Here is a 23823-nt window from a genome sequence, read left to right as displayed (position 1 = left end):
TTTATTATAAAATATTTTATATATAATATGTATTATAATGTTTACACAGGTATAGAGAATAATAAAACAATTACTGATGTGCCCACCATCCTGTTAAGAAATGGAATACCATCAATGCCTTTGAAGCCCTATTTGCCAAGATGAAGAAACTTGTCCCATTAAACTGCCTGTCACAGTAGTTTCTATTTCTTCTGTTCCCTTCTGGCTCATATTCCTGTCCTTATGTAATTGTGAGCCTATTTATTCGTCCAGTCTGAATCATAATCCACTTACCTTTTGTGTTTATGGTATTTCAGAAGCAGTCCATCATACAGTTTTTTTTTTTAAGTCTTCATCTGAGGATACGTTTATTAATTAGGAAGAGAGAGAGAGAAACCTCAATCCGTTGCCTCTGACACTTGTCCCAACTGGGGAATCGAACCTGCAACCTAGGTGTGTGTCCTGACCAGGAGTTGAACCTGCAGCCTTTTGGGGTATAGGTTGACACTCCACCCAGCTGAGCCACTGATCAGGGCAACCACCATACAATTTTAAAACTAGAAGATTGATTTTTGCTTCCATTTCCCAAAGAATTTTTTCCAAATAAACTGATTTTTTAAATTATGAAAGTAATATGTGCTAATGAATCAAGACAGTAAAAAATAAAAGTCTCCTTCCATAGTCATAACAGTTTGGGGTATATCCTTCCAGACTTTTCTCCACAGATAAAAATTCACTTTACAATGGCTAATGGGACTGTACTATTCTACCTGCTGTCTTTTGGGCTATATTTGCTAGACATCTGTCCTTCTCTTTGATGGCCAGGGGTTCACACACATGTTCAGCAAGGATCTTAGCATGCTCAGGAGCAGGGGGCTCCAAAGGGCTGGGCTTCAGCCACCCACAGTGTCTCAGAGAGGCACATGTTCCTGCTCCTGCCTCTCGCTTCCTCATGTTTTTTCTTACCCACCTGTTCTCTTTTCTCCCCCTTCCGATATGGGTCACAAAAGAGCTGCTTTGACAGTGGCTGGCTCATGGGTGATGTTTTGTGTGGACAGGCTGTGTTTTTTTTCTCAAACCTCCTGAGACTGGCATTTTGAATCCCCTATAGTACGGTATTTCCCCTCTGACTTACATATGATTTCTCAAACACTATTAGGAATTTTAAAAGCTAATCTGCCATGTTTGCATTCCCAGAGAAGCAATTTTAAGCATGCTTTCTTTCTTTCCTTTTCTTTTTTTTAAATTTACTTCAGAGGGGAAGGGAAGGAGAGAGGGAGAAAAATATCAATGTATGGTTGCCTTTCCTCTGTCCCTTGCTGGGAGTTGGCCTGCAATCCAGGCATGTGCCCTGACTGGGAATCAAACCGCAATTCTCTGGTTCACAGGCCTGCGCTCAATCCACTGAGCTACACCAGCCAGGGCTAAGTGTGCTTTATTTCATTTTTAATTTATCAGTGTATTAAGTGGTTTTAATACAAAGTTAAGTATTCATATTTGAAAGGTAAAATTTAGCTTTTTCCTACATACCCATTGATTACTTCTCTTTAATTTACGTTGCACAAGGAAAATCATGTTTTGTGGAGAGGAATGTTCAAATGGAGTATCATGTTTAGAAGTGAATATAAAAAAAAAAGAAGTGAATATATTTTTTATTTTATTTTTATAAAGGTTTTATTTTTATTTTATTTTTAAATATATATTTTATTGATTATACCATTACAGTTGTTCTATTCCCCCCCTTCATTCACTTCCACCCTGCACACCCCCTCCCCCACCATTGACCACGTGTCTCAAGTTCTTTAGATTCTATATTTCCCCAACTATTCTTGCCCTCCCCCCTATCTATTTTCTACCTACTGTCTATGCTACTTTCTGTACCTTCTCCCCCCTTCTCCTCCTCTCACTCCCCTGTTGCTAACCCTCCATGTGTTCTTCATTTCTATGGTTCTGCTCCTCATCTAGCTGTCCTCTTGGTTTGCTTTTGTTTTAGGTGTGGTTGTTGATAACTCTTGAGTTTGCTGTGCTTTCACTGTTCGTATTTTTCATCTTCTTTTTTTCTTATATAAGTCCCTTTAGCATTTCATATAATATAAGGGCTTGGTGATGATGAACTCCTTGAATTTGATCTTATCTGAGAAGCACTGTATCTGTCCTTCCATTCTAAATGAAAGCTTTGCTGGATAAAGCATTCTTGGATGTAGCTCTTTGGGTTTCATGACTTGGAATACTTCTTTCCAGCCCCTTCTTGCCTGTAAGGTCTCTTTTGAGAAATCTGCTGACAGTCTGATGGGAACTCCTTTATAGGTGACTGTCCCCTTCTCTCTTGCTGCTTCTAGGATTCTCTCCTTCATTTTAGTCTTGGCTAATGTAATTATGATGTGCCTTGGTGTGTTCCTTCTTGGGTCCACCTTCTTTGGGACTCTCTGAGCTTCCTGGATTTCCTGGAAGTCTATTTCCTTTGACAGACTGGGGAAGTTCTCCTTTATTTGTTCAAATAAGTTTTCCACTCATGGCTGTTTCTTTTCCCCTTCTGGTACGCCTATAATTCGGATGTTGGAACGTTTCAAGATGTCCTGGAGGTTCCTAAGCCTCTCCTCATTTTTTTGAATTCTTGTTTCTTCCTTCTTTTCTGGTTGGATGTTTTGTTCTTCCTTCTGGTCCACTCCATTGATTCGAGTCCCAGTTTCCTTTCCATCATTATTGGTTTCCTGTGCATTTCCCTTCATTTCAATTAGTTTAGCCTTCATATGTACCTCTAATTTGTGACTAAAATCAACCAGTTCTGTGAGCATCCTGATCACCAGTGTTTTGAACTGTGCATCTGAGAGGTTCGCTATTTCTTTTTCACTTGGAGTTATAGGCTCTGGGGCTTTGAGTTCTTCTTGAGCCATATTTTGGACTGTTTGTGCCTGTTTGGTATGAGGAGCGGATCCCTAGGTGTTCACCAGGGCAGGGCAACTCCGTTGCTGGGTTGTGATGCTGTATGTGGGGGCGGGGTCAAAGGAAAGCCATGGCAGCTCCCTCTGCTACCTCCCACTGCTGCCTGGGCCGCGTGGTCCTTCCCACTGTATGTGAATGTGCGACCGCAGTCAGCCCGCCGCCTTGCACCCTCACTGGGTTGGCCCACTGGGGCCTGTGTGGTCCGTCTCACTGCTCACTCCTCTGCTGGTTTATCTGTGCGCGAATGTGTGACCATGCTCAGCCTGCCCCTCACCCTCCCTGGGTCCGCGATGCTACCCTGGCTGCCTGTGCGCCTGGGTTGGGGGATCCTTCCTGCCCGACCCTGCTACACTGCTGGCTCCGCCCCTCTTACCAGTCCTGGTTGAACAGTTCGTTGTTGTTGGACTTCCGTATAGTTCAATTTTCTCTTCTTTGGCTGCATCTTTGTTTACTAAACCTTTGTTGTATTCAAACTTGGTTGTGGGAGAAGGCACACTGTCTCCACCTACGCCTCCATCGTGGCATAAGTCCCTGTTTATTTATTTTTAGAAAGAAGGGAAGAGAGAGAGAAAAAGAGGGAGAGAAATGTCAGTGTGTGGTTTTGTCTTGTGCTCCCCCTACTTTGAATCTGGCCCTCAATTCAGGCATGTGTCCTGACTAGGAATCGAACCAGCAACCCTTTGGTTCACAGGCCAGCACACAGTCCACTGAGCCACACCAGCCAGGGCTCTATTTTTTTTTAATAGTTCCTATTTAGCTACATGTTAACCCATTGAAAATGTTTTTTGAACCATATTGTGTGCCATATTTACTTTTGAGCTTTTGTACATGTTGCCTACTCTAAAAATTAAAAAATTTAAGTAGTTCACTCAGTGATTGCATTTAAACTTAGACTTCTTATCTTCTATGTTGAAAGGTAAGTAATTGCCTTGAATAACCCTGATGTTCTCTTCACTGAATAATACTAAGTGATATTTCCTTTTTTTGTAAAGTATAAACACCTAATTTATTATAATTATCTGTGTATTTCAAGTACCAGAAATATACTTTAATGGTTTGTGAGGCTTTCAATAGGAGAAATGCAAATTTACAGAGCTGGTAAAGACCACCATGGGACAAGCTTTCAGAATTCTGTTTCTTGTTATGCTTCTTAATTTTTATTTCATTAGGAGTGGTTTTGAGTCAGAAACAGGGTCCTGTATGTGCACCTGTGAGCCTCACTGGGGCATGGTGTCTGTCTCTGAGCAGTAGACGCACAGAGCAGGGGCCATTTCTGTCTGAGAAGTTCTTGGCTTTTCTGTTTTGATGGGGAAATGAACAATTCACAAGATAAGCTATCTAACACATGGCCAACCCCCTTCAGGAGCCTTTTAGGAAGTACTGCTCACTCTCTGGCCGAGGGTCTGGCCCGTGACTGTTGAGGCCTGCCTGCCAGAGACCTGGGTGCTTGTGCCATGTACAGGTGAGGGTGGGGGGCTCAGATGTGAGGAGTGAGCCCACACACACCTCACTGCAGCCAGTTGGCTTTGGCCTGTCCATATTCAGGCTCACGTACCTTACAAGGTGGAGGGTGGCATCAGTAACCTGTGAATGTGTGTGTTCAGCAGACTGGCACATCACAAGCCCTCAGGAAAACCTAAGCAAAACAGGCAGGAAGCTGGCCTCATTCACTTGGGCTCTTATAGACACTTCCTAACCTAACTTCTGTTTCCTTAGGGAACTGTACCTGGGGAATGAATTGTAGGTTTATACACCCTGGAGTCAACGACAAGGGCAACTACTCCCTGATCACCAAAGCCGAACCTTTCCCACCTAATGGTGCCCCACCTCTCGGACCTCACCCACTGATGCCTGCCAACCCTTGGGTGCGTAAACACCTCTTTTTTTCGTTGCTAGCAAATCAGACATCTAAGCTGTTTGTGGCTCTCCCACTAAGAGCTTGTTAATTCACTTATGCAGAAGGCATTTCTGTGACATCATAGTTACAGAGCTGCCTTCCAGATGCTTCCAGGTGTTTTTGCTCTTGTTTCTTTATAGGTTTTAAAGTTTTGTTCACTTTCTCAAATTTTCCCTTCTCATTTTTTAATAGGGTGGGCCAGTAGTTGATGAAATTTTGCCTCCACCCCCTCCAGAACCCCCTACAGAGAGTGCCTGGGAACGAGGACTTCGGCATGCAAAGGAGGTAACAGACTTCAGCAGGAAACCTGAGAAGAAAAATACTAGTGGCGGTCCTTGCACAAAACTAGCATTTCCTTGATCCAGAGACAGTGATCAAAAACTCAGTAAAGCCTCTGAAGTGAGGTATATTTCTGTGATTTCTTTGAAGAGCTAGAGAATGGAAAATGATTTCTAACTGTCTGAGACATGCTAGGCCATGACCAAGCTCAGAAAACCAGGGAGTCCAGTGTAGAACACAGGCCCCCATCTTCACGTGGGTTGGGCAGCATTAGACCATACCCAGCTGGTGCTGCAGCCCCAGCCGCTCAGAGCCACTCCCCAGAGGTAGTTCACACTGCTACCCCCGAGTGGCCTGTCTTCTGGAGGAGCCATCCTCTCCCTTGAGATCCACAATGTGAACGTGGGCCTCTCCTCTTCCCACTCCTTTACTCCGGGCCACACTTTGGATGTCCAGGCTACTTTCTGAGTTCCCTACATTGGTTGCTCTTCAGTGAGATGACCGTCTAAAACAAAACCATTCTCCCTCCCATAACACGTACTTCACGAACACTTCTCCTTTCCTCTGAGATTTGAATGGCTTCTTCTGCCACAAGCAGACTTATCTTCCTCTCCACACTTGGTCCTTATCACTGAAAGAATATCTGCGGTTCCTTGGTTCAATACCAGGACTACTATTAGGAAGCAGCTGCCTAAATCACCCTTCCCAGAATGAGTAAGCCCCATGGTGCTGCCTAGTGGGCCTGTCCTGACTGCCAGCTGCAGCTGTGTGTGATGAAAAGTCCCACAGAAAGGCACGTGGGGTCCTCCGTCCACCCGAGGCACCGAGCTGAGGCGCACTTTGCCCACTGAGCACCCAGCCGGGCCACACTGGCCAAGCTTCTGTGGGGCAAATCAGGACAGGCTGCCCTTTGTTTTTCCTAACAGTAACTTGTGTTGGTTTCTTCTCACCATGGTAGGTTTTAAAAAAAGCAACCATTCGAAAAGAACAGGAGCCTGATTTTGAAGAGAAAAGATTTACTGTGACCATTGGTGAAGATGAACGGGAGTTTGACAAAGAAAATGAAGTTTTCCGAGATTGGAATTATCGGATCACAAGAGATGTCAGAGACACCACGTAAGGAATGGTTTACGTCTTCATTCCCCTTTGAAAGAGAATTAAGTGGTCCCCAGCTCTGTGGGGCTCAGACCCCAGAGGGAAGCAGCACATTGGTCCCCAAGTCATGTGGGGGCAGGTACCTGCCCACACTCCCTGGACTAAGAACGATGTCCCTGAGATCATGCCAGACATTTTGCAATTGACTTTCCCTCAGTATTTTGATTCCATGAAGGAAATTTTTTATTTTTGTGTCAGGGCCATGTGACTGAGAAGGGCTCATGCCCATTTGGCCTCCTACAAGCTCTGAGGGTTTTTATGGCTGCTCTTGGAGCCCCATAAGTCTTCACCTCTTCCCGAGTTACCCAGGAACCAGGAAAACCTATGCAATGTGTCACTAAGTCCAGGAGCAGAGGAGTTGTGAGCATTGTCATGGTAAATGCTATCTTGGTTTATTCCAGTGGTTGCTTAATCTGGCTGGGTGGCTCGGTTAGAGCATCGTCCCATGCACCAAAGGGCCGGTTTCCCGTCAACACATACCTCGGTTGCAGGCTCAGTCCCCAGTCAAAATTGTGTGACGTAGTAAGTGCAGCACTTACCTCCCAGTGCTCCCACTCCCAGGGGAAAGCCCAGGTTTGTTGCACTCACCTCTAAGGGGACAGAAACAGGCCAGGTTTCTCCTGAGCAGCCAGTGCAGTATGAGCTCAGGTCAGTGATGTGAACTTGCTCTAGCACCTCGTTAGTCTTGTAGCTACACTTCATTTATTTACGCTTGTTCCTGGAAAGTAACAATCAGTGGCTTATGGCTGAAATGACAGTAAAAGGTGCATAGTAAAAAGGAACACATACAATGCTTGTGTTCCAGGATTCAGTAGTGTTGACCTGGACCCAGTAGGCTGTCTCATGCGCCTCTGTTCCTGGTTTATGCTCCTCTGGGCTTTCTACTTGCGGGGAGGGGAGGGGAGGGGAGGATGCTCCAGTGTTCACGCCTGTCATGGCGCTGACAGCTTGGAGGTTGAAGGGTCGAGATTTAAAAAACAGAACTTTGTGTTCTGATTCTGTGGGGAAAGTACTCAATCACAGGAGTATCTGAGCGAGAACTACATCTACTGCTGGGGGCATATTGCCACAAGTCTTGAGGCCTCACCTCTTTATAGTATAATTGAAGGTGACAGCACTGTCCTTCTTGCCTGGGCAAGAAGCTCCTGTGACAGTCACAGGAGCCAGTTTATACAGAACCTTCTCTGAGTGTGGTTCGTGTGAGTGGCGAAGAGAAGAGGCTTTAGAACCTCGGGTTCCACCCTTGACACTCTGTTTCCTGTGCTGGCTGGAGCACAGACCCAGAAAATGTGCCCGATGGGGAACAGTCTGGCAGGCCTGGTTGTGTGGTGGCCTTGGCTGCACAAGCAGCCATGCTCTGGCCCTGCCCCACGTTTGATGCCAGGCTGACAGGGCTGCTGCCTCCTTTGCTGGGGAAGATCAGTGCTGTGGGACTCTCAGAGAGAAGCTTCTGAGAATGGGCCTTAGAGATAGGTTTTTACTTGTATTTTGTTTGTTTTTTCAACATCTACTGTGCATCAGAATTAACTAACATTTTTGTAATATGCATGTGCCAGGCCCCGCCTAGACCTGGTCCAGACCTCTGAAAACAGGGTCCTTGCATGTGTGTCGTGTGAGAAAGGGCCCCAGCTATTTCTGATGGCACCCAGTACCAGGGCTGTGTCAGCCAGGGTCTTCCTAGCAGAAGCCAGCCAGCTATTTTAATGGAGAGCACTTAACATAAAGACATGCTTTCTAGGTGGCTATGGAAGCAGAAAGAGTAGCTGCCATGGTGAGGGGCGAGGGGAACTGTTAAGACTGAAAAGCTGGGAGAAGGGCCTACAATCCAGATCTCTTGAGGAGGGGATGTGGGCCAGCCATGCTGGCATCTTCAAGGTGGGCAATGAGGCTGGGCCTGGGGAAGTGGGAGGAAACTGCCGCTTGGCTACAGAAGGAAACCAGGGCAGAGCAGGCCTCTCCTCCACCCAGGCTGGCCCACTCTCGTATAACAGCTGGCAAAGCAGGATGTGCTTTGCAGTGTGGAAGGGTGACTGAGAAACTAAGTTGGAATTTTATAGCAGGCTCAAAATGACCAAGCCTTAGTGATTCTCATTTACCAGGACACTGCTGTGTGACTGTTGTGCTCAGATGCTCCTTACCCCGTGACACAGCAGGCCTGTGATCAGGGTTACAGTCCAAGTGGGGAAGGTAGTAAAATGCCTGAAAGCTGTGGCTCTCTAGGGTGGCCTCTGGGCCACGGTCAGCATAACATGGGAGTTTATTGGAAATGTATTCTTTCAAAGCTCTCCGATCAGAAGTTCTAGGGATGGTGGATCCCAGCTGGCGTCTTTAACAAGCACCCAGGTAATTCTGATGCCCACCAAAGTGTGAGAACCACTGATTTCAATTTCAGAGATATAGGCTGTCAGACCTGATTCTGAGTTTTAGAGATAGAAAAACTGAATAGTTGTCATGTAGAACCTTCTTAATGTGGTCAGGTTCTGGTCATGTGGAGCTATGTACTTGGTCGTAGAACCTGTGGAAAAGCTGCCCGTTCAAGAACTCATGGGGAAGTATTCCGAGATGGTATAGAGAATGGGAAAACTGTTTTTTTCTTTATACTTTTATTTGGAATTAGAATTTACCTAGTAGGATCACTTAGTAAAAATAATGCTTTTCTAGACAGACACATCCCAATTCATATAGCTTTTAAAGTTCCATTTCCACCACTTTGGTCACTTTATTTAAATGCCGTCTGACTTGTAAGACTTGTGCACAGGAGTCCTTAAGAAATGTCATCTCTGAGTGGGGCTGTGGGACACTGTAGCTGGAATACTCCACTGAGTCCCAAAGGAGTCTGTGATTCAGAGGACACAGGAGGCCCCTAAGATGCACAGGATGTCATCTTCAAGGAATAAGGTCATTGGCAATAGCTCTGTCTGAAATAGAGCTGCTTAGGAAACCAGGGCCACTGTCTCCCATACCCCAGGCCTAGGAAATCACCCTTACCAGCTTTCCTCCTTTGATACTGTGCCCAAGGTGGCAGTGATTGCCGGGTTGAGTTCATGACAGCATTTTATGGACTCCTACAGGGGCCCAGGCAGCCCAGGCTTGGTTCTGAGGGAAGCAGACGGAGAACACCACATGCCCTTTCCCCATCCACTATATCCTAAAACTGAGAAATCCTGAAGGAGAGAGGCCATTTTTATTTTGCTTAACCAGTTTCCCCAAAACAAATTGGCCCACACTCCCTCCTTGAGAGAGCATGTACCCTCACACCCTTCTGGAAAAGTCTTTTCTGGGGTCTTTGTGACTGTGTATTGTGTTGGTTTTGTATTTTTAAGGCCTCAGGGACTGTATTCTCCCCTTTCTGTGTAGCAGATGTGGTCCTGCAGGCCTCTTTGCGTAGTTCCTGATTGTTGTCATTAAATATTATCTGAGTGGTGTGAGGGTTAAATTGTTAGAAAGCTGTCTGGCTGTTTGGGATGAGAATGAGCTTTGTCATTTGGCAGAGGCAGCCTTGGGTTAAGTCTGGCAGGGGCGCTAGAGACACCAGAGGGGAGATTTCCTAGAAAGCAGCCAGCGGAGAAGGACATGAAGATGACTGTGATGGCAGCAACTTTTGTGTCTCTCAAGAACATTTTAAAGTTTTCCTCAAATCGCCCTGGCTGATGTGGCTCAGTGGATTGAGCGCCGGCCTGCAAACCACAGGGTCGTAACTGGGTTACCGGCCAGGTCCCCAATAGGGATACATGAACTCTTTGTGTATGAGGTGTTGGTTTCTGTATGTTAGTTTTCCTTTGTCTGCTTTACTAGGTTCTTCTGGCTGTTTGAATTGGGTTCATCATCAGGTCTCAGTTTTCCAGGCATAACATTATTAATTCTGCAGATGGAGGCCATTTCACTCTTTTTCCCATTATGCGTCCCTTGGACACCTCTAGTCTGATGGCATTGTCAGTGCCTCCAGCATGATGTTGGGTCCCTGGGGAGGCAGCGGCCCCTTGCCTCATCCCAGTCTTAGAGAAATGCCTCCCCTGTTCCCTGAAGTAAGATGTTGGCTTTATTTATTTACTTTCAGAGAGGGGAGAAGGAGTGAGAAAGAGATGGAGAGAAACATTCAAGAGATACATCAGTCGGTTGCCTCTCACATGCCCCCCCCATCTGGGGACCTGGCCTGCAGTCCAGGCAGGTGCCCTAATTGGTAGCTGAACCAATGACTTCATTTCACAGGCCAGTGCTCAAGCCACTGAGGCACTCGAGCCAGAGCTATTTCCTGTTTTTTGAGTATTTTCATTAGGAAGGCATATTGAATTTTTGTCATTTTCAGTATCTGTAGACATTTTCATTATCTATAGATAGAATCCTATGACTTTTCTCTTCAGGTCTATATGAGATATACTCATAAATTTCCTAATAGTGACTAAACCTTTCATTCCTGGAAAAAATCCCACTTAGTCATGGTATATTATTCTTAATGTTTTGGGTTCTGTTTGCTAACATTTTTATGTAGTATATTTGCAATACTATTTTTAAGTGAACATACTTTATTTGGTGTTTTCTTTGTTTGCTTTTCAGACTTGAGCCTTATGCAGATCCTTATTATGACTATGAGATAGAACGGTTCTGGCGTGGTGGGCAGTATGAGAATTTTAGGGTGCAATATACAGAAACAGAACCATACCACAATTACCGGGTAAGTAGGACTTGCATTTGTAGATCTGAACTTCACTAATTGATTTGTTAAACTCACCCTCTTTTTTTATTTATAGTACTTTATGTGAGCCTAATTATGTTGGCACAGTGTACTAACTCTATCCCAAATTGACTCTAAGGAGCTAATTTCAGATCCACAGATCAAATTTGTGGTGGTTTGAACAGAGACTTCCTTGGGTTTATCTTTGTTCTTGCTACATTTTTTTGTTTCTTTGTTTTGTTTTGTTTAATTAAATTTGCTAATTGGATTGTTGATACAGGTTGCAGGGGAGTGTGTTCTACTCTCTTAAGAGTTATTTTTTCAGGCTCCTTAGTAATAGTGTGTATAATTGTCATGCTTAACCGGTTAGGTAAATTCCTTTGTGCCTCTACCAACCATTCCTTAGGCTAATGGACAGCCAGTCTGTATTAGTATTTCTGTTGAGAGTTTAGTATATTTGTGAGTATATGTGCTCCAGCCTTTGAGTCCCTAGTCATGCGCCTTTAGGGTGATATGAAAAAGCTGCCACTAGGAAGAGGTCAGGGGCAATTTAGTAGTTTTTGTGCTATGACCTGTGTGACAGAGTCATGCATTTTTAGGACCAAAAGAAGGTGACTGCCCTGGGAACTCCTCAAATGGTGAGCTTGTGGAGAGGCGAGGACCCTGGTTGACCATCTGTGCCCCTCAACCCAATAGAGCAGATTCCTCAGTGGGGCTGTGGTACAGGGGGACAGTGCCTTGTGCCAGGTAGGGCAGCCTTGGAAGTGGAAGGGACCTGCTAGAGTCCCTTCCACCACATCTCCCCACTGTATCCCAGGGGCAGGTGGGCCAGCGTGAAGGTCAGCAGTGCACTTCATTTCTGCGCAGACCACCTAAAGCTCAGAACCTGTCAGTGTGCTATTGTTTGGGCATTGTTCACTTTTAACTGGGAATATTAGAGCAGATAAATGAATGAGAACAGAGTGATGGTTCAGAAAGGTGTTTGACGATTGTGTTAGAAATGTAAGAGCCACCATTTGGGGATGCCTGCACAGTTCCAAACACTCCTATGCAAAGTGCTTTAGGTGCCCCGGCTCTGAGCCCTTGTGAGGTCTCTACACAGGAAGAGCCGAAGCCAGGGAGGCCCGTGGGATCATATGCTGGCAGCCAGAATTATACCAGCCCTTGCATGCTGATTAGTCTAGAATTAGTTGTTGGAAGAGTTCACTCTTAGGTTGTGTTCCATTCTAATTTGGCATGCAATTCATTTTTTTAACATTGTGTTTTAAGGAGAAACTGAAACAAAATTACCATCAGAGATTGTTCCCTAATCTTCATTTGCTTGCTCTTTTGCATTTTCTCTATAATTTCCATTATAAGTGTCTAAATTGTAGCTGGTGTCTGTGTGTGTTTGGCTTTTCAACAAAGGAACGGGAAAGGGAAAGAGAGCGAGAGAACAGACAGCGGGAGCGGGAGCGAGAGCGAGACCGAGAGCGGGAGCGCCGGCAGCGGGAACGTGAGCGCGAGCGGGAGCGTGAGCGGGAGCGGGACAAGGAGCGGCAGCGGAGGAAGGAGGAGTGGGAGCGAGAGCGAGCCAAGCGGGACGAGAAGGACAGGCAGCACAGAGACCGAGACAGAGAGAAGGAGCGGGAGAAGGAGAAGGAGAAGCCGAAGCCCCGCTCCCCACAGCCACCAAGGTAGGCCACCCACCACCGGCCGTGGTCCAGCATGCCAGATTGTGGGGCCCCGGGAGGAGGGACCTGCAGCTCCACTGTGTCGGCCCTGCCTGATTCCCACACCTGTGCCCAGAGGCTCAAAGTCAGTTGCTGAAGAAATGTTAATGTGCTTTTGTGAGTACTGCTGCCCCATCATGTAAGGAGCGTGTTAGGAAACGTGCACTGTGCACCACCGTATGTCCTAAATTAGGAAAGTCTTGGATTCCCAGTTCACCTGGGGCTTGGAAGAAGGAATTAGGAACTGTAGGATGTGCTAGTTTCTGGCCACAGTGTGGCGCTCCAGCGGCTTGAATGCAGGAGCTCGAGTCTCCCAGTGGACCGCTGGCCTCTCCACTTAGCTTGTTCTGTGTGGCAGGCTCCATGCTGCGTCGTGAGAACTGCCCGCTGGACTGCTGTGGTGGGCTGTGAGGACATGTCCCACAGCAAAGGCCCGAGGGCGAGGCAGGCTCTGGGGCTTTGCACAGCTTTTTTTTCTTTTTAAATGTATTTAAATACTGGAGCAGAACAGGGGGTCCACATTAAAAAATCATAGAACTTGGTGAGATTTTGTGGGGTTTTTTAGTTTTAGTGAGATACAATTCACAGATCATGAAATATACCCATTTAAAATGTACAAATTCAACGGTTATAGAGTATACAGAGGTTGGTGGGGCCATGACCGCAGTTTTAAAATACCCCTGTCCCCACAAAAGAAACCTTATACCCATTAGTAGTCACTCCCCATTTTTCCCCAAACATCCATCTGGCTCCCGGCAACAACTAATTCAGTTTCTGTCTGTGGATTTGCTTATCATGGACATTTCATACAAATGGAATCACACGGACATTTGGGTTGTTGCTCCCTTTTGGGTATGATGACTGAACTTTCATGTATAGGTTTAGGTGTGAACATAGTTTTGATTTCTTTTGGGTGAAAACCTAGGAGTGGAGTTGCTGGGCCATGTGGTAAGTATGTTTAACCTTTTGAGGGACATGAAGACTTTTCCAAAGTAGCTGCAACATCTTACATTCCTGCCAGACATCTCTGAGGGTTCCACTTTCTTCCTTATCCTTGCCAACACTTGTTACCTTTTTTTTTTTTTTTAAGGTTTTTAAAATTTATCTTTAGAGGGGAAGGGAAGGAAAGAGGGGGAGAAATATCGATGTATGGTTGCCTTTCATGCATCCCCCACTGGGAACAGGCCTGCAACCCAGGCATGTGCTCTGACTGGGAATCGAACCACGATCCTCTGCTTTGCAGGCCCGGCTCAATCCACTGAGCTACACCATACAGGGCTCCTTGTTACCTTTTTGATTATAGGCATCCTAGTGGGTATGAAATGCTATCTCATTGTAGTTTAAATTGCTTTCCTCTGAAAACTAAGGATGTTGAGCATCTTTTCATGTGCTTATGGGCCACATGTATATCTCCTTTGGAAAAATATCAATTCAGGTCCTTCGAACATGTTTCAATTCAGTAGTCTTTATTATTGAGTTGTAAAAGTTCTTTATATATTCCAGGTACAAATCCCTTATCAGGTATCTAGTTTGCAGGTATTTTCTTCCATTTCTTCCATTTGCTTCCGTGGGTTGTCATTTCACCTTCATGATCATGTTCATTTTCTTTTCTTCTTTTTTTTATTAAGGGGGGGCTCTTACTTTTTCCAGCTTTATTTAGATACAGTTGACATAGATATTATGTAATTTTAAGATGTATGATGTGATAATTTGACACTTTTATGTTTTGAAATGATTACCACTCTAAGTTAACACCAGCTTCACTTCACATAGTTACTTTTTGTGTGTGTTTGGTGATAAGGTTTAAGATCTACTCTCTTAGCAGCTTACATATATAATACAGTATTGTTAACTCTGGACACTGTGCGGTATGTTAGATCTCAGAACTTACTCACTTTATAGCTGAAAATTTGTATCATCTGACCAACATCTTCCCCATTTCCCCCATGCCTTAGCGCATGGCAGCCACCATTCTGCTTTGTTTCTGTGCATTTGGCTTCTTTAGATGCCAGTATGCAACATACAGTGAGAACAGAGAATCTTTGTCTGGCTTATTTCACCTAGCATAATGCCCTCAAAATCCTTCCACGTTGTCACAAGTATCAGGAGGTCCGTTTTCATGGCTGAATAACATTCCATTGAATATATAAACCACTTTTTTATAAAAAATCCATTCACCTGTTGGTAGGCACCGAGGTTGTTTCCATGTCTCGGCTATTGTGAATAACACTGCAGTGAACACGGGAGTGCAGATACCTCAAGAATGATCTCATCTCCTGTGGATGTACACCAAGTATGGGATTGGATTGCTGGGTCCTATGTTGGTTTTATTTATAATTTCTTGATGAACCTATGTAGAGTTTTTCATAGTGGCTGCGTCAATTTATGTTCCCACCAGCAGTGCAGGGTTCCCATTTCTCTACATCCTCTTCAGCCCTTGTTATTTCTGGTTTGTTTGTTGTCTCTTTGTTTGTTTCAGTAATAGCTATCTTAACAGGTGTGAGGAGATAGGCATTGTGGTTTTGATTTGCATTTCTGTGATGACTGGTGATGCAGAGCGCTTTTTCATATATCTGTTGATTGTATGTTGTCTTTGGGAAATGTCTAGTCAGATTCTTTGCTCATTTTTTAAATTTTGTTTATTTGTTTGTTTTTAAGATTTTGTTTATTTTTAGAGAGAGGAAAAGGGAAGGAGAAAGAGAGGGAGAGAAACATCAATCAGCTGCCTCTCGTATATGCCCCAATCGGGGACCAAACCCACAACTCAGGCATATTCCCTGACTGGAAAGTGAACCAGTGACCTTTTGGCTTTGCAGGAGAACACCCAACCAATTGAGCTACACTGGTCAGGGCTGTCCTTTACTTATTGAGCATTTATGGCTCCCTTATAAAATATAAGTTGACCCTGTATGCAAGAATTTATTTCCGGGCTCTCAATTTTATTCCATTGATCTATGTATCTGTTTTTTATTATCAATACCATACTGTTTTGATTAGTATAGCCCTGTGGCATAGTTTGAAATTGGGAAGTGTGCCACCTCCAACTTTGCTGTTCTTACTCAGGATTGCTTGGCTATTTTGGGGTTTTTTGCTGTTCCATACAAATGTTAGGGGGTTTTTCCCTAGTTTTATGAAAAATGCCATTGAAATTTTTATAGGAATCATATTGAATCTATAGATCACTTTGCTGGTAGTATGGACATTTTAACAGTATTAATTCTTCCAGTACATGAGCACAGAATATTTATTTGTGTCTTTCATCAATATCTGGTATTTTTATTGTAGATATTCTTAATCTCCTTGGTTAAATTTATTCCTAAGTTTTATTTTGGATGCAATTGTAAATGGGGCTGTTTCACTTTCAGATAGTTTATTATTAGTGTATAGCGATGCAGCTGATTTTTGTATGTTGATTTTGTATTCTGCAACTGTGCTGAAGTTGTTTATTAACTCAGTTTTTCTGGTGGATGAAACCAGGCAATCGTCCCTTTTCTTGACCTTGATTAGACAAGCTCCTTTCCTGTGTACAGTTGTGTTTCTGAAAGTAAGTGTCAATACTGTAGTCTTTCATCTTAGGGTTATTTGTGGTTTCATCAGGACACTTAGTTGTGATAAATGCCAGTTTCGATTGTTTCCATCTAAATTGCAATGACTTGACCTCCCTAAATTCGTTGTAATTTTTTTCTTTCCTAACTTTAGGCAAAGTGATTTTGTTGAAGAACTTCAAGGGTAAATTACATATTCTGAGAGGGTTTGTTCTTTAAAAGGCTGCTTTGATGAGTCTGTTACAATAATCGCTCTTTAAATTTGAATAGAAAAGCTTGATTTTGATGTTGTCGGTCCCTTTTGACCCTTACTGATAGAAGCCCTTTCCCCAGAAATGCGCAGTGTTTCCAGCATGGACTCTGTCCCAGGGCCGTGTTCCCCACTTGGACACTGCTGGGAGATGAGGCCTGGTGCCCTGCTGCTCACATTCACCAGCTCCTCCCACCCCTTTGCTGTTCATCAAACGCATTCTGGCCTCAGCCTTTCCTCTGCCATTCCCTCTGCCCCCGTGTCTTCAGGGCTTTGCTCAAATCCCACTACTCAAGAGAGGTTGCCCCACTCACTCTTCCTGTCTTCCCACCTGCTTTATTGTCTCTCATGGCTCTTATCATCTCCTCATTCACTTACCCGTTATCACTTGTTGCCCTTCTAGAATGTAATCCCTGGTGGACACTGCAGTCTTGGGGCTGGCATTAAAGCTAGTACTCATGAACATTTGATGGAGCCACAAAGGAGTTTTGGATTTTGTAGCAGCCTGTGTTTTTACCTTATGTGGCACAAATGAGTGCTGTGGACCGAGTAAAATTGCAGACCGAGTTCTGCAAACAGAACTAACTCAGCCTGCTTTCCAGATTCATAAATGGCTATTTTCATGCATATCCAGATCCCTGGTCTTGGAAGCAGAGACACAAGAGAGACTGGCAAGCAATGTCTAGGATATCACTGACCGTGTAGTAGCTCCGTGGTTTCCTAATCACATCAGCTAGTCCACTTCTGTGGTTTTGTGGTTTAGAAGCATATTTACTCAGCTGAATTAGTAGGTCATTGTTCAGGAAGTTTGACTAAATAAGTTCTTCCTAAAATCCAATGGAGCTTTTCTCACCAAACCAGGCTGGTCTGTTCTCCATGCCACCCCACCCCTACCCCCCATTTCTTACTTGGTTTGTCCCTTCTTTTCCTCTCCAAACTCTTGCTTGTGCTTCTGTGGGCCTCCACCCCCAGTACCTACTGCCATCAGCAGAGGTGGGGCACTCCTGTCACTTGATTTAGATTCAGCCTGTCTCATGGTACTAGGGAGTGTTGAACTCCATCGTGGATTCCCCTGCGTGGAGCTCCATCAGCCTCACTACCAGCCTAGGGTTGGGGTTTTACCAGAGCAGGGTTTCCAGTGCAGCCTCCTAGTTTCTCTGCCTTGATCGGCAAGAGCGGGCACGTCCACTGCAGGAAGTGGCTGAGTTTCCCTGAAGCAATGCTTTGTATGATCTCCCTTTCACAGAAGAGCTTACTTAGCCTCTGACCGGCTAGATGGAAAGAACTTTTCTCACTTAATATAGGAGGACGACATAACTACATTAAGAAAGAGCCACTTGGGTGGCTTTTGTCTTCAGCCACTGTGTAAGGACAGAATCTGTACTGGAAATTTTACTCACAGGGTCTAATGGACCTAAGTAGGAGTGGACAATGCTAAACTTTAATAAAGTATGCTGGTTCTTCTGTTTCACCTGCACCAGCAAGAGCTTTAAGGCCAGATACCCCATTACCAGGAGAGAGAGGTGCAAACCAGCAGGATACCAGGGGCTCCCTTCTTCCCCCACCTGTCAGCCCTCTTTCCTGTGGTTCTCCCTCACCTGCCCCATCTAAGAGGGGTACCCCTCTAAGACAGGTCATTGGTAAGCTGTCTTTCAAATCTCTACCTCAGGGATTTCTCAGTGTTTCTGTAGACCTCCCAGGCTAGATGCAGTGTCACTGTGTTTAGTGATAGCATCACTCGTCACCCATGTAACTACACCTTTTGAGAACTTTTGCTTACTCCTATACTGGTGCTATTTTTCAGTAGAGTAGAACCTTTTAACAATAACCTCTATGCAGTTCTACAGAATGCATCTATTTTGCATAGGCAAAAATTCTTTTGTGAAACCTCTGTCTACTCTTTACAGCCAAGCCAGTGTCTGTGCTTTCTGTGCAGAGCTGAGGAGGGAAACTAGGACATCTTTGGCATAGACAAATTAGTTTTATTCTAGATACAAGTAGTAACTGGGACCTCGCTGGAGGAATTTCTCAGATTACCTGTGCGTTTGAGGTTTAGTACCCCTTAAAGTTGAAATGGTAGGCTCTTCATTTCCTAGGACACTTGCTTAATCCTCATAAGGACGTACCTGTTCCCATCCCTTTTTTCACACTCACTAAAGCTTAGTTGTTTCCTAGTTTCCCAGATAGGTTTCTGGTCACCCAGGGCTGCCAGCATCCTGTGCAAGGCATGTCCGTGCAGTGTTGGGTGGGCTGTCGATTCACCCTCACGGTTGCCCTGGTATTATCGTGCTAACCTGTGGGTCTCCAGTTTCAGGCACACCAGGGGTCTCAGGGTGGATTGGGGGGCTTGTATACTCTTCTTCCAAGGGGTTTATAACTCCGTCTCAAAGGCTCCGAACCACTGCTCTAGGGCAGGGAGTATCTGGGTTAGGGAGCGTAGTGGCAGTTAAACGTAGACCACCACCCTGTGTTTCTGTCCAGCTCAGACTCACCCTTACAGCAGTGGCTGAGGTTATATGGCCCTCTGCCACCCCAGAAAAAAGGATGACAGTCACGCAGTCACTCAAGTCTGCTTTGACTGGTCTCAGGTGTGTGTGTGTGTGCGTGCGCGTATGTGTGTACACACACGTGTACACGCACACACACACGGTTTCCCTCAGCTTATGGCAACTTTTACCCTCCCTGTTTTGGGCTCAAGCCTCTCCTCTGGCCATGCCTAGCATGGTGCTGGACCTCTCAGTTTCCTCTCTGCTTTGTCTCAGAGAGACAGTGGGTGGTTTATCACCCCCTTTCAGTGCCTTCCCATTGATACACACATCTTAAGTGGTGAAATTCACTGATTCCCTGAATTTGGACATTATGAGTTGAGAGTGATTGTGCCTAGGCCCCCATGGTGGTAGAGCATGCACTGGCTGTCCCAGTTGGGTCAGACAACCATGCCTGGACTGCCGTCAGCAACCACGCAGGATGTACATAACCCGGGGAAGCAGTGTGGTGCTGTCCCAAGGCCCTGAGGTGCTGTGATGGGCAGATTTCCGGGCCTCCCACTCCATTCCCGGCTCTGTCCTTACTCTGGTGCTTCCTGATGAGCCAGGCAGTCAGACTGCTCCGAGTTAGATTCCCCAGCACTTACACTCAGCTTCAAAATCAGCACTGACCTTTCTGTTACACAGAAGACACTCCCCAGGCAATTTAATAAACCTGTTTTACCTCTCTAATCTCTCTGCTGTATCCTGGGTAGAGCTTAATTTCTTGACTTGGAGAAAGTTCTTGTGCCCACAGCGTTTTTGAGAAAAAGTGTACCCTATTTAATTTCTTGGCTCCTTACACACTGAATTGTTCAGAAGTTGCCCGACTATTTGATCAAGATGAAAAGATAAATAGTTGTCTCTCATGCATTCAAGGCTGCGTATAGACATCTGATACAGGTGGGAATGAGATAATGCTGATGCATCCAGACACAGTCACGAATCAGACATGGTTAAGCCTGTCAGAGCCTTACTCTTTACAGGTGCAGCAGTGCGTTTTCACCATGGGGACCAGGGGTGGGAGGTGGAGAAATGGCATAAAGAACCTAAGGCAGTGGTCATGGTCTCAGACATTCAGGAAATGTATTTCAATGACAAGTCCTCACCATGGAAATAGGAAGTCTTAGCACACACCACTTGAAACAGCATGGACTCTTGTTGTTGTTGTTGTTGTTCGCAGTAACAGTTTTCTTAGGTTTATGTGCTCGTGATAAAGTTTAAACATGTTTTCAAAATCTAAGGATTAAAGCGACAGGTCTTTTCATCCCCAGGTCACTCCTCACTGGGGAAAGCCTGTCTGTCCTTCCCCCACCTTCTCAAGCCTCCCTTGGAAGAACTGTCACCTGTGATGGCGGTCCTTAGTGTAAGTCCACAGACCCTTGGAATGCCCTGTTCCATCAGGGCCCTCTGCTCAAGGTTCTGGGACTTGCTCTGGGCTCCAATTCTTGCTCCCAGCATGCATTGCCATGTGCTGAAGGCCTTCTGCTCAGTCTTGAGAAGGACACAGAGTTGAGAAATGTGAATAGGAAATACAAGTTAGATCACATTCTTACTTGTGTGTAGTCCCTAAGAGAGGGCCACGCATCATGGTAGACTTTGGAGGAGGGTTTACAGCCAGCTGGGTGGATCGTAAAAAATAATGATAGTCCTCTGTGGGGAATGCATGGGACTTCACGCAAGGTGGGCATTCCAGAGGGAGGAATGGATTGGGGTTCAGCGTTTCTTCTGTTGGCAGGTGTCTGTCCACCCAGGTGAGCTGGGAATGAGAGCCTCCTGATTTGTACGGCATGGAACAGGAAGGGATTCAGAGGCAGCGTGCACTTGGGTTCCAGGCAGGTGGGGCCACCAGGATAGTCCAGGAAAGGGGCATGGCAGCCCCAAGCGTACTTGGGGACTTCTGTGGGCAGTTCTGCTCAGCGTTAAGGGAGGTGAGCAGTGTAATGCTCCACAAAGGTTCCCGGATGAACTAGCAGAGGAGCTGCTACGAAAGGTGTTGTGTTTCTCCAAACATGGCTGTGAGTGAGTTCAGTGAGAAAATCCACGTGTTTCAAATTCCCTTGTGTCTTTACTAGATGTTTAACCCTTTTGATTTCAGAGGAGAACCTTTATCCTGTGTATCTTTTTTTTACCTTTGACCCCAAACCTGGCATCTGCCCAGGTCGGAGTTTCCAGATGTGCTCACTGTGGCGATCTTGCATCATTGGTACTAACACCTCTGGGCTGATGTAAGATGTGAGCTCCTCCTGAGTTGACTCAAGGCCCCTTTGTTGTGTTTTGTTGTGACATTTTTGTTTGACCTCTCTGCTCCTTGGAGATTCTCAGTGGCCTTGAACAAAGGATCAGCTGCCTGGGAATAAGGTTGTGTCCTAGCTATGCTTAGTTAAGGCCACTTCCTTTGTCAGAGATTACTGAAGGGTTCTTTCCCCCTCTCTGTTTAGAAGTGTTTATGCAAATTCCAAATCTATTCTGCCAGCTCTTGATGCCAGTATCCTTGACTGAGGTCTTACCTTGCTAGCTGCTTCCATTCAGTTGGGTTTTCTTCCTTTCCTCATTTTTAGCTTTGGTTGGTGGCATGTGTGAAAATGGTGGCAAGCCTGCTCTTTTCCATTTTGGTGTAGTTTGTTTGTCCTTCTAGTTTACCAGGCTCTCATCTGGGGTATTGTCATTGAGAGAAGTGCTTCCGCTTTGGATGTCTTGGGCTCTCTCAGAAAGCAGAAGCAGCCCTGCTTCTCTGCCAGTGGGTCAAGGCACTAGCATGGCCCCACTGCCTGAGCAGACTTGTCTGGCCACCTGAGGACCAGGGTCATAGGTTCCATTGTCAGAGGTGCCAGCTTCACCAGAATTCCAGGGCACATCAGCCTAAGCCCTGCCCCTAGGTATTGCTCCCTTACTAACTGGGTCACGTTTAATTTGCTGCAGTGCATAGGACGATGTCTGCTGGCCCTGGTGGTGTTTCGTTTAGAGACGATTGAGGACTGACATTTGTGGCATTGTGGTCTTCATGAGCTACGTGACACTCCAGTGCAAGAGGCAGGGGCAGTTTCCTACTTTTCAGATTCTTTTTTTTTTTAAGATTTGATTTATTTTTAGAGAAGAAAAGAGGGAGAAAGAGAAGGAGAGAAACATCAGTGTATGGTTGCCTCTCACACACCCCTTACTGAGGACCTGGCCTGCAACCCAGGCATGTGCCCTGGCTAGGGATCCCACCAGTGTGACCCTATAGTTCACCGGCCAGCACTCAATCCACTGAGCCACACCAGCCAGGGCTCTTTTGAGGTTCTTAAAAGAGGTGACAACACATCACTAAAATTAATTATTAGTAAAATTCCTGAGAGTATGTACTTGTCAACAGTATTAAAAGATTTTCTTGGCAGAAATGGGAAAAATTTTTAAGTAATATTTGGGGTGTTTTTGTAATAAATGTAAACCATGACAATTTAGAAAAGTTTTAAAATGTTTCTAAAGAATTAAGAGAAAGAGAAGAAAAGCTGGCTTGTTGATAATTCCTGCTGTTTCAGATTGGCCACACTCCCAAACTGACTGAGAGTTTATGCACATACCTATTTTGCCTCTTCCCCTCTGCCCTTCCCTGATAAAATGTGAACATTTTTCTCAAATGGAAATTTTTAATGAAGTTTCTATTGATTATTAGTTAATTCAGTCATTCTTTTCAAAACCTCTACCATTAAGCCCTGGTTGATGTGGCTCAGTGGATTGAGTGCCGGCCTCTGAACCAAAGGGTCCCCGGTTCTATCCCTGGTTAGGGCACATGCCTGGGTTGCAGGCTGGGTCCCCAGTGAGGGGCACTTGAGAGGCAACCACACACTGATGCTTCTTGCTCCCTCTCTTTCTCCTCTCTCTCTCTCTCAAAATAAATAAATAAATAAATTTTAAAAGTCTGCCATTACAATAGATGCTTTAACTTTTGCATCCAAGTCGGAAAACATTTCTTTCTGGTTTGGGTGCCCCAAGTCTGGAGACCAAAACCCCTTGGGCCTCTGCACATTAGTATTTGACTGTTGGGAACCGCTCTGCCTGGTTTCAGGAATTGTAACTACCCCCCATGGCTAAGGATGAGTGAGTGACCTCCGGAACGCAAGCCACAGGATACAAAGCTTGTCTCTGGTAGCAAATGCTGCCTCTGCCTCCTCCCCCTGCTCCCAAAGCATGGTCGATGTCAAAAACAGGGGTAAGACTCCTCACAGCGAGGGGCAACCTAAGCCAGACATGATCACTTGGGAGGCCATCATGGAAGGACTTGGTGGGCTGCGACAAAGAGGGAGCAATGGACCCTTGCCCCCTGGCTATTCTGACATAGCCCGCGTCCCTACCTCCTCTGGGAGAAGCACTTTCTGGCTCTAACCCACTTAAGCCTGACAACCTGGGAGGTGGTGCAGCTCCTTGCCTTGCTAGAGTGGATCCAGGGTAATCAGGCATAAGAAAGAATTCCTAAAAATCCTGTGAAACCTGCTTTGCCAAGAGTGCTTTCATTCATATGTTAAGGGTCTGAGCAGGACATGAGTATGTCTCCCAAAGTTTCTGCAGTCCCCTTTCATGACAGACACTGACTCAGACTAAGCTCTCAGATTTCTTCGAAATGTTATCTACTGTTTAATCCTTGCCACCCTGTATTCCTGTGTATTACAAGCCAATAGAATTCCCTAGAGGAAGGGGCTCCTGGCCTTTTTCCTCTGAGAAACTGGCTGCCTCTCCTCCCCAAGCAGATCATGTCTTGGTAGTATAACTTTCATCTGTGGCAGACGGGACTTGCGGGCAAAGTCACCCCCACATTTGACTCTGATGCCTACAGGGTCACTCATTAACATAGTGATCCCTGAACTTCATTTTGTGCCAACTGCATGA

At 45.4% G+C, this 23823-nt stretch overlaps 1 protein-coding gene across 5 annotated transcripts in view; it reads left to right on the top strand.

The window, feature by feature from the left end:
* Positions 1-23823, top strand: part of ZC3H18 (zinc finger CCCH-type containing 18) — a 64773-nt gene that overhangs the window by 25247 nt on the left and 15703 nt on the right. For all 5 annotated transcript variants that reach the window (XM_037040192.1, XM_037040190.1, XM_037040194.1 and 2 more), the window contains 5 exons: positions 4639-4787; positions 5012-5104; positions 6057-6214; positions 10808-10925; positions 12333-12601. In XM_037040192.1, the coding sequence (XP_036896087.1) occupies positions 4639-4787; positions 5012-5104; positions 6057-6214; positions 10808-10925; positions 12333-12601 (787 nt within the window). The remainder of the gene's footprint in view (positions 1-4638; positions 4788-5011; positions 5105-6056; positions 6215-10807; positions 10926-12332; positions 12602-23823) is intronic.

Source organism: Sturnira hondurensis, unplaced genomic scaffold, assembly GCF_014824575.4.
Source record: "Sturnira hondurensis isolate 20B ecotype Veracruz unplaced genomic scaffold, ASM1482457v3 Scaffold0002597, whole genome shotgun sequence".
Classification (NCBI taxonomy): Eukaryota; Metazoa; Chordata; class Mammalia; order Chiroptera; family Phyllostomidae; genus Sturnira; species Sturnira hondurensis.
Note: the sequence above shows the minus strand (reverse complement) of the source record. Positions and strands in the feature narration are given on the sequence as shown.